Source organism: Neolamprologus brichardi, chromosome 1, assembly GCF_056152115.1.
Source record: "Neolamprologus brichardi isolate AB-2024 chromosome 1, ASM5615211v1, whole genome shotgun sequence".
NCBI lineage: Eukaryota > Metazoa > Chordata > Actinopteri > Cichliformes > Cichlidae > Neolamprologus > Neolamprologus brichardi.
Genome location: NC_142104.1, coordinates 8,803,383 through 8,813,826, shown reverse-complemented (window position 1 = coordinate 8,813,826; position 10,444 = coordinate 8,803,383). Strand labels below are relative to the sequence as shown.

The 10,444-nt window shown below is 40.7% G+C and overlaps 1 protein-coding gene across 1 annotated transcript; it reads right to left on the bottom strand.

The window, feature by feature from the left end:
- Nucleotides 1-544: 544 nt before the first annotated feature.
- heatr3 (HEAT repeat containing 3) lies at nucleotides 545-10,362 on the bottom strand. The gene is made up of 15 exons (XM_006779769.3): nucleotides 10,085-10,362; nucleotides 9,785-9,957; nucleotides 6,717-6,804; nucleotides 6,298-6,398; nucleotides 5,844-5,953; nucleotides 5,445-5,585; nucleotides 5,008-5,300; nucleotides 3,614-3,704; nucleotides 3,251-3,405; nucleotides 2,875-2,957; nucleotides 2,607-2,743; nucleotides 2,381-2,469; nucleotides 1,846-1,989; nucleotides 1,602-1,778; nucleotides 545-1,425 (listed from the first exon to the last, which is right to left on the bottom strand). The coding sequence occupies exons 1-15, from the start codon at nucleotides 10,223-10,225 to the stop codon at nucleotides 1,312-1,314; spliced, it is 2,037 nt and encodes a 678-aa protein (XP_006779832.1). The 5' UTR covers nucleotides 10,226-10,362; the 3' UTR covers nucleotides 545-1,311.
- Between the last annotated feature and the right edge of the window lie 82 nt (nucleotides 10,363-10,444).

Genomic DNA, 10,444 nt, shown 5'->3' with positions numbered 1-10,444 from the left:
TTATTTGTTGCCTGGTCATTTTGTACATATATGTACAAAATTTTAATCTGCTGAAGGAAGCAGCTGGGTTACTTTGGTCTAGCATCAACTGAGAGGTCAAAAGCCAGCTTAAAGTGTATCCTACTGTATGAAAGCCATTATGGTCAATTAGTCATTCTGTGCAATTAAAAGAAGGCTATGCAAATATACAAATTGTGTTGAAGAAGCTGAAATACAATAAGCACAAACAGGCCATAAGTGAAGAAAAATTGATTTGCTTTTTTGTGACAAAACTATGAGACTGAATATTTTTATAGGCATTTTTAACTGAATTGAACAAGGTAATAATGTTTATTCCGGAAATATTTTGGAGGCACGTTTAGTCCCTTCAGTAGATTTCCAGAGATTTGCAGGTAGCATGCCAGTATATATTGAAGCAGTCCAACACCTTACGAAGATAAATTAATTGAGATTGAGATAAATTATCTCAGTGTTTCCACCAGTTTGTATTTGGAAAGCCATGGAAAGATTCCTGAAATGGTTCACATAATGCAAAAGAAGAACATTAAAAAAAAAAATCAAGGTTTATTTCAAAAAGGGTATTCTTTCACAGCCTGATTTTTACTGAAATAAGCAAGTTTATGGATATTTTGTTGAAAAAGTCTAAGAAACCACTGGAAGAATAGCTAACAAGCTTTACGTGAATTTTTGTCAGTCACGTATGATGATATCCACATTATGACCAAAACAGGGAATTCTGGGATTTAGACAGTTCAGATCTGTGTATAATTTTACTGACAGATTAAACAAAATCTACAAAATTTACCATCAATCTTCTTCAATTACTGAAAAATGTGTATGCAGACCAGTGTCTTCATTGGAAAAAAACAACAACTTAGAATTCCAAAGTACAATGCAAAGTACAATAAATGCCATCAATATAATTCCCCTCATAATTATAAAGATACTTTGAATAGATCAGCCTTCTTGTCGAAGTACCGCAAACACCAACGTCAAGCCCGCTGGATTCAAAGAAGGATACCCATAGAAAAGTTGGTGTCAGATCCCACACCTGATCTTTCAAAAATGTTTCAATCAGACATGAAAATACAAACTCAGTCTAAAAATTGTTTTGAGTTTAATTTAGGTGGGGAAAAACCTGCAAACTCCAGCATACAATAACGGTTATTACATTCCCTTCGCTCTGCACAACAAACAGTAAACCATCATTTAAAGAATATAAACATAAATACTTGGTTTCACAACCATATTCTGTCTCGTTCTATGCTCCTGCTAGCATATTTGTCCAAACCAAACAGGCTTTTATAGTCCTCATTTTTTCAACACCTTCTCCAGATAACCAATAAATCTTCTCAGGTTCACTCTGATGTTATCCAGCACACACAGCTGCTGAGGGCTGTATTTGCCTTTTCCTTCTTTACGAATCTGGTAGTGGGAAAAAAAAAGAATTGTTATTCAAAGGAGAATTCACACAATGTAGTGGCGAGATAAGAAAAAAATAAATGTGCTTCGTATATTTCCAGGGAAAAAAAGCATAGCTGAAAAAATATTGAGAAATTATCAAGCACACAGATCAGTAAAGATGAATTTATCTTTGGTACCTTGGTCTTGAAGACAGGCTGTAGTGCCTTCAGTGCAGGCAGCAGACTGATGTTTTTTGCAGCTGTCTCTGCCTCCTCTCCATCCGCAAACACATCAAACAAAGCATCAAGGGCTTCTCCACTTACAACGAGTTCAGGATCCTTTGTGGCAACTTGAAGCAACGCATTTCCGATCATCTGTCGAAGAAGAGGTTCTTAGAGGAAGAACAACTTTTCCAAAAGAATAAACGAGAGAAAGAGATACCTGGAGGGTTTCTGCAGTGCTCTTCTCTTTGGCTAATGTGCTGCCAGTGATGCCAAGAATGGCGACGGCGTTGACCCTCACGCTGACAACATCACAGCGGGTGGCCGTTTCGCTCAAGCTCATCAGCTGCTGGGGGGTCATACACTAGCAAAAACAAAAGCCAAAACACACAGATACTGAGCTGTCAGGAACAAAAACGGTCAACAGAAGCAAGTGTGAAGTGGCAGTGGATTATAAAGTTCAGTTCAAGGTGGAAATTTTACATTCAGGTCTGTTTTTATGCAGTTACCAAAGACGGAACTAACATATGGAATATTATTCAACCTGTACACTCATGTCATGTGTTCTGCAGCCATGATAACAAAGACTATGTAATTAGGCACAGGGAAATGTAGAATCAAGCATTTTTATCATTTACCCTCAGCTAGCAGCTAAAAGTCGGGATACCTCGACCTCGGTTGCAAAGACTTTGACCTACTTTTGTAATCACCAAAACTGATTTAGCTGTTTATTTAAATAGTGGTGTCTTATCTACCTGTGGGATATTTTTGGAGGCAATCATCTGTAAAAGAGATCGCATGGCGCTGATGACAGCCTCTAGAAACTCCTCGTCTTTGGGAATCTCTGAAAGAAACAAATGTAGTTTCGATTTGTAGTTTCCATTCTCACAAATGCATACTCACTTTTTTTTTGCATTCTTTAAATAGAAAAATAACAAATGGTACTATAATACTGCAGAAGAAGTTTTATTAATGTGAGACCTGGAGCACCAAAGACCAGAGAGGAGAGATGCTGTGCTGCTTCCTGCAGGGCTGTTGCACCACCCAAAGACTCTGCATCCATGGTGGAGAGGATGCTGTGGAGGCAAGTCAGTGCCCGGGATTGAACGCGCTCCATCCTAAAAAGAAGGTGAGACTTTTTATTAAAAAATTTAGAGACTTTAAAAAAAATCATTTATTTATAAATGAGAAAGAATAAAGATAGTTAAACTCAGACAGTGAAGTTCAATAAAGAAGAGAGGAAGATTACTTTTTTATCAGGCCTCTCCAGGAGGGATTTTGATGGCACAAATCCACAGTTTCCTTTTTAGGGAACTCTGTCTTCTTCAGAACCTTAAAACAGGAAAAAAAGGAATATTATGGCAGCCCTTTTACATTTGGGAGTGGCTGCGTAGGTGCATATAAACTGTATGTGAAAGTGAGTTCTCTATGAAACTGCGCAAACAACTCAACCCATTCAGCCTGGGGGAGAAGATGGGTGAGGTTCACCACATAATAAATCTAATCTGAAGTTTGTAATTACAGCAATGCAAGCTAAAATGACAGCTTAACAACATTCACAAGCGCGTCAAAGCTTTGGTGATGAACTGGCTGATGTGTGACTGAAGAAGCAGACTGTCATTTGCCTTTTGTGGTATGCTGTGGTTGATCAAAGCCCCTTGAACTTCAGCTGACAAGCACAATGGAGACATCAGATTGGACACTCCATCGCAAAGACCATCGGGACCCATGTCACTTTCATCACTGCTTGATTCCTCCTCCCACTCGTCATCAGAAGGGTCTGAACATGTGCACACACAGAGAGTTAATTAGAGAAATTAACAATGAAGATGTTTTTGTTTAGGTTCTCAAATGAGACCTTTGTGTGCATTTCTTGCTATAACAGTTTCTCCGATAGACAAACACATAGTTGGTGACTGTGTCATAGGAAATATATTTGATGAAAAGTGCCTGGGGTCAGCATGGCTGTCCGTGGCCACACCGCTCACCGTCAGAGCAGCACATGTTGACGATGATCTCCAAGGACGTTTGCTGGGCTGTCAGCAAGGCCGTTGCCTCCCTCAGCTCCTCCTTCCCCCTCTGGACAAAAACAATCAGCCATGTGAGTCAACATTCTACTAAAACAATGCCTTTTAGCACTCTTATCACCCAGACTGGGTTCAGCTGACTGTCACAAAGAAAAATAATCCTACAGATGCATTCCACTATGTCCTTCTTGCGGTGCAGTGAGCATTAAAACCCAGTTCAAGGGTGCTGCTCCTGAAGGAATAAGTGTAAAACTGTGTTTGCATGATAAATAAATGGTTTACCATAGATGAATCTTTATACTGGTACACTAGAACAACCCAAACAACCGGCAATATTAGAGGGTATTCTGGTACGTCTTCATGAATGTCACCCACAATCCTAGGACCTCGGCTCTGACTGAGCTTAGAGGGACAGCTCTGTCTCGCCAGAGTCAGGTCTGGGGACTGTCAACTTGGTGGAAGCCACAAGTTGGTCCTCAGCTGAACCTTGTTGGGTGTCCCTAATCTGCTCCCCCCTAAACCCGACAGTTTGTCTGCCCTGTCGCTCTGGCTCACATTTCAGCATGACTCACACACCACCTTTTCACCAGGCATTAATGTGCACCTCAAAAACAAAACAAAGAAACCCTAACAACAAAAAACTTGAAACCAAATTGAGATTAACCCTTTAAAACACCTGAGAAATGGCCCTAAACTTTGACTTATGAGTCATTAGAACCCCAACCCTAATCACTTAAAATTGGTCTAAAAAAGCCAAATGAAACTAACTCAGTTTTCTTCCAGTGAAAAATGCATAATAAGAGCCATAAATTCTTTTACCCCAAATGCCCTCTGTCAAGTACTGAATTAGCCAATAGGCAGCCACCAATGGTTTTACTTTAAGGGATCATTACAGCATCATGTACACCATGTTATAATTAAATATTATTAAATTAAATATATATTATTTACTTTTTGTTCAGCATAATTGGAAACATTTGCATTTTTACAGTTGAAAACACTTGTTCATGCTCTCGTGCAAAACAGAGCGTATGCTCTGTGCTGATGAATAAATTAGAAGAAAATGTGCATATAATAAAATAATACTGGTCAATATCTCAGACTATTTTACATACGAGTGGAAGAATGCAAATGGCAATACATAAGGGTTTACTGATTTCAACCTCTATGCCCAGAGGCCCACAGGCTGAAAGTACAGAATTTTAATACTAAGCAGAGCATAATTAATTCAATACCCATATAACGGCTCAGACAGTTTAGAGGTATGAAACAGCCAATTCCTCAACTGTAACTGTCCTTGCTTTGGTTTTCTTAACTCTAAATGGGCCTAAGAGATTGCAAGAGTTAATACGTACAGGCAAGAGGTCAGAGACGTCATTATCAACTTTCGCAGCTTTTCCATTCCTCTTCTGTTTAGGTGCTTCCTCCTCTTCAATCATCTCCTCCTCAGCGAGCTCTTCTGGAGCTTGGCCCTCTATGTCTGACACAGCTGGGGCGTTTCTGTGGCGAAGCTCCTCTGCTTGTCTAAGTTCAGGTATTAGCATACCTGCATCCAAATCCAGGCATTGTGATAAGGTAGCTACCACAGCGTTGACGGTCTCGGCCTGACGAGCAGCAGGCAGACTACTCTTCATGTTCCACAGTGTACCTGAGCAACACATCAGACAGAGTTCAAGCTCAGGAAGGGGTATGACACATTACAATTTACAGACTCCTGTGCTGGTCAATTTGTCTAATTGTGGTTAAGTTTAGAACAACAACAAAAAAAGACATGATATGGGACAAATTGTACCTGCAGCCAGTGTCCTGAGGAGTGTTTGTGTCACGCCTGGTTGAGATGACAGCAGCACATTCTCCAGGGCTCCGAGCACAGCAGTGTTCATGCTACAAAGCAGCTCTGGGTTATCCTCAGTCACAGTGTGCAAACAGTGAGCTGGGGAACACACAGAGGAGAGTGTTTTTAAAAGCTGAAACTGGGCACTTAAGCTACAAGCTAGCTTTGTTCTTGGAGTTCCTTGCTGGTGTTAGTGCCATATTAATAGCACAGATGTGTTAAGCATCCTGTCAGTACTTGTTAGAGGTGTGTCGCCTAATAAATGAAGATGGTTAGAGAAAACCTACAAAATGTACACCTTTATTTAATAAAATCTCAACGTTAAATAGCAAATAAGAATAAATGCTTTAGACATACCAGCAGATATGGCTAGTTCCAGGTTGTGTGGGTGTTTCTCCAGGCACTGAACAACCACATCCAAGAGACCGGATTTGTTAAACACAGACAATGCCTGGCTGCTGCTTTCACTGAAAGACAAACAAATAATACAAAGCATGCCTAGGTCAATAAGAGTGATTTATCAGAGATGATGTCAGAAAACTAAATTCAAGGAATAAACTCACAAATATATGAGGTTTTCTGGATTTCTTTTACTTTTATGTAGTTACTAGACATAGAATACCCTCATGAGCTGATCATTAACCGACAGCAAAGGACAGGTGAATGGATGATGTTTTGGCATGTCCCCAAAGATTTTACAGTCAGAGCCATAGCAAGACCTGGCCGATTATGTATGTGGCCAAACTGACCTTTCTGAGCCATTAATCATTAAAAAAAAAGCCTTCTATGAAAACAAATAAGGTCAACTTACCATAGATTCCACAGCAAGTGTACAGCTTCATTGGCTACATCCTCCACTGCATTACTTTGGTCTTTCATCGACACAACGGCACTTTCAAAGCCAGCACAGCACTGGAAAGCAAATGTGTTGCAAATGTGAACAGAACAAGTAAAACAGGTCTCAATTTTCCAATCATTCATCTGAACATATTTAGATCATTTCTGACCCTCAAAAATTTGAGAAACTTTTTATGGGTAATTTAAGTTACACAAAGACCAACACTGAGCTTGGATTTGATGCCAGTGTCCATTTATATATAACCACAACTATATTTGCTCTGAGATACAAACTAATTGCTGAGGATATTATAGCTTGATGTTGCTGTAACAGCTGCTGATAAGGAGCAACTGAAGTGATGCGGTGAGCGAAAAGCAGTGATGGAGTCTCACCTCTCTAAGCAGTGCTGTCAAAGGAGTCATGACGTCGTGCTTCACCATGTCCTCACACACCTCCTGACCTCCACATGCACTCAGATTCCTGTCAAGGGAACACACACACAGACGCATAGTCATCAGTCACTCAGAGGAGACTCGCGGTCAGAGATGCTGTTTGTAAGTGTGTGTGTGTGGGAGAGGAAAGCAGAGGAGTGGGGGGGAGCCGGGAGATCCACTGTGAGCAATGGTTTTGTTTTGATTTCGAGGAGACAAAATGCTATTTAGGGTTTACTGAAAGGTCTCAAATCAGACTAGAGGTTAATATTACAAGAAGAAGAAATAAATGTTACAGTGACAAAACAGGAAGAACACCTAACAGGCAAATCAAATCCATTTTGCCCATCTGCAAATATCAATGAAAGCATCCCTGTTAAGCTGTCAGGATTGGGAAAAATGACAGAAGCCACCAAACCAAATCAAAAGTCTTAAAACAGCCCAATGCCTTGATTGTAGCATGGCGCCCCCTACAGAATCAATATGACACACAGTACTTTACTCATCATGCACAGCATGGTATTACGCACAATGTACAATACTGTGCAAAAGTCTTTTCTTTTTTTGCCAATCAGAGCCTTATCAGATGGTGTTGCAAAGGGATTAAAAAGATCTGACAATACTTTTCTGCATTTGTAATTTCACAGCCAGGACCATATTTTACAGAAGGCTGTAGACACTCCCTCTGTACATATTGACAATTTGAAACAAAAACATTCAAATTTATATATCCATCTATATCTATTAGACCTGTTGCCACTTATTTTCATTCCAGTTCTTGATGTGATTTGGCATGTCTTAACCTTTTCTCCCTTAAGAATGTCTTCTTTCCAGCCAAACTTAAACTGAGACCATTTCTTATGAGACTTTAGTGAACAGGAAATTGATTAACTAAAAGGCCAGATGTAGTTCTCACATCTGTGCTGGATTTGTTTTATTTCTTAAGGACATGACTTTCTGATACCGTTTCATTTGCTGTAAGCCTTACACTTCTTCTGTCATCCTCACACTTCTTTTTAAATAGCTATTTGGGAATTAACTTGTTGGTGCAAAAACACTATTTTTTAAAAAGCCTGGAAAACTATTGATCAAGCCCACATTAAACAAAATGGCAAGCAAGGCCGTCACCTTGTAAGAAAAATATAAAGAAATAAGGGGTGGCTCAAGACTTTTGCACTGGAAAAGTACTAGAAACATTCTGTGAGGTTTAATGCAGTCGTCTCAGAGCAGAAAGGTCCCAACTGTGAACATTTCTGTGTGAAGTTTGGATGTTCTCCTTGTGTCTGTGTGGCTTCTCTCTGGATAATCCAGTTTCTTTCCACAGTCCAAAGACATCCACTGTAGGTTAACTTGTGATTTCTAAACTGGTTGTCTGTCTGTGTTAACCCTACTAGACTGCTGACATGTTCAGGCTACATCTCAGCTTTCACACCTAGGATAGGCTCCAGTCCACTCATGACTCTGAGGTGGTTTAGGCAAAGCAGCTCCCTGTATAGTGTAGAAGCCAACAAATGCCACCCACTCAGAGGTAAACGCACTGGACTATGAGCTGTGCTATTTGTATTCTTATATGCACCTCTCTCTGTAAAGCCCGAGAAAAGTTTAGTTCTGTAACACCACACTGACTGAAGTGATTGGAAGAAAAGAGCCACGATTACATTTTCTAATGTTTTCCAGGGCTTTTGTTTCACTTTCTTTAAGCATAGCAACTTTTGTAGACACATTTCTTAGCTTTCTGCATTTTCTGTTGCAGTATCAACAGTGCTCACTAAAAACTAGCACACAATACATGTATTATGCATATAAGCAAAAAGCATGTGTAGCAGGTAAACTAAAATATATATAAGGGAGCCCAATGAAATGGCACAATGTGACTCATTTTATTTATTTATTTTATTATCCAATAACACACTTTTAAAAACTGCAGAAGCATGTGACTGACAACTGACTTCCCTCTACCTGCACCTGACTTTCTTCACAGCAGGAAAAGCACTAACATTACTAATGTCAAGTAGTAATCTGGGGCACACAAATGGGAGAGAAATTAAGGCATGTGGTCAAGCAATAAACGTCCTCACTTGCTGTAATCGAGAGAAGAAAATATTAAAAGCATTGTCTTGCTAGCATAAACAGTCTCTTCTTGATGATTCTCACTCCATCGCAAAGTATCTACATACAACTACACTGTTAACCAAAGGAGGTTTAAACAGCCAGAATGATAATGTGAGTGTCCCACTCCTGCCACTGAAACAACTCTGGCAACAACCCATGCCAGGAACTGGCTCTTTGAGGTTTTCAGCAAGTTTCATTAGCTCTTCTGTTAGCAACAATTTTCTGCCCATGTGCTTCATGGAGCCTTGGGCACCCACAACTCATCATCTGTTTGCCAGTTGTGGGACCTTTAATTTGTCACATCATCCATAACCATGGGCTGAGCTTCCACTGCTATGCTGATGATACACACTTATCATCAGCGTAACAGTCACTTCCCTCCTCTGTGCCTTGTAAAACTGCCTAAAAGACACCAGAATTTGAATGTCAGCAAACTTTTTCAAATTGAACAACAATAAAAATGAACTCTTGGTTGTGATTCCCAATTCAAAGCTCCCGAAGAGGGAGGTCTCTGGAGGTCAACAACATCAAATCTATCTCTAAGTCTGCCTTCCAGCACTTCAAGAACACATGTCCATACTAAAACCTTTATTCTCAAACTCTGCAGCTGGCACCCTCACTCATGCCTCATCACCTCCTACTTTAACTACGGCAATGATGTTCTGTTTTGGTCGACCATCCCTATCCTTATACCTCCACCAGAGACTGCCACTTCTCTTGTGCCCTTGCTTATACAAATCACTGCAAACTGACAACACAGAAAAGTTCAAATATGTTTTATGATGACCCCAACACTAAAATGGCCCATTCTAACAACAAAATAGGTCACACGTGTTGATTACTTGTGAGATGACCCGAGTGGTCCAGGTCTTCGTCAAGTGACAGGAACCCAGATTATTTGTTACACCCAGACTCACCTGAGAGCTCCAGTAGCAGTCTCTCTGACAGCCAGGCTCCGGTCCAGCAACATGGGACCCAGGCGCCTAACAGCATCCCTCTGGAGGAAACCCGGAATGGTTTGACTCTGCTGCACCACCCGAGAAATACTGGCACATGCAAACTCTCGCACATCAGCGCTGGGACTCTGCAACTATAGGAAACGTGTTTAAAAGCACGTGACACCAGCTATTCAAAATGTTAGAAACTGCAAAAATAGGAGCTCTTAAAATTTCAAAGTTAGAGACATTCGTGCAAGAAGAAGCAGTGTATATTCCTACTTTCTCAAGCAACTCCGCAGCTGGACAGCTATCGTCACCATGCTCTTCCTCCTCACCGTCTCCTTCCTTCACCACAGTCACCGGCAGCCCGACCGAGTTGAACTGCGGACGTTTAAACTTAGTGGTTTTACTTTTACCCATTTCGCGTGATTATTAAAGTGCGAGTTGCGCGTATAACGCGGCGTTTACTCCCCTCTTCTTTTCTCTGACACTGAGTTTGTTGCGGATCAAACACACGCCCCGGCTTCTGCCTTGTTGGAGGCCATGTGGAAGACTGTTCCCTGCCGTAAAGTGTTGGTTTCTAAGAGAAAGCACGACGCTGTCGCAAAAGCGCACAGGCTACGCATGTGACAAACTCCA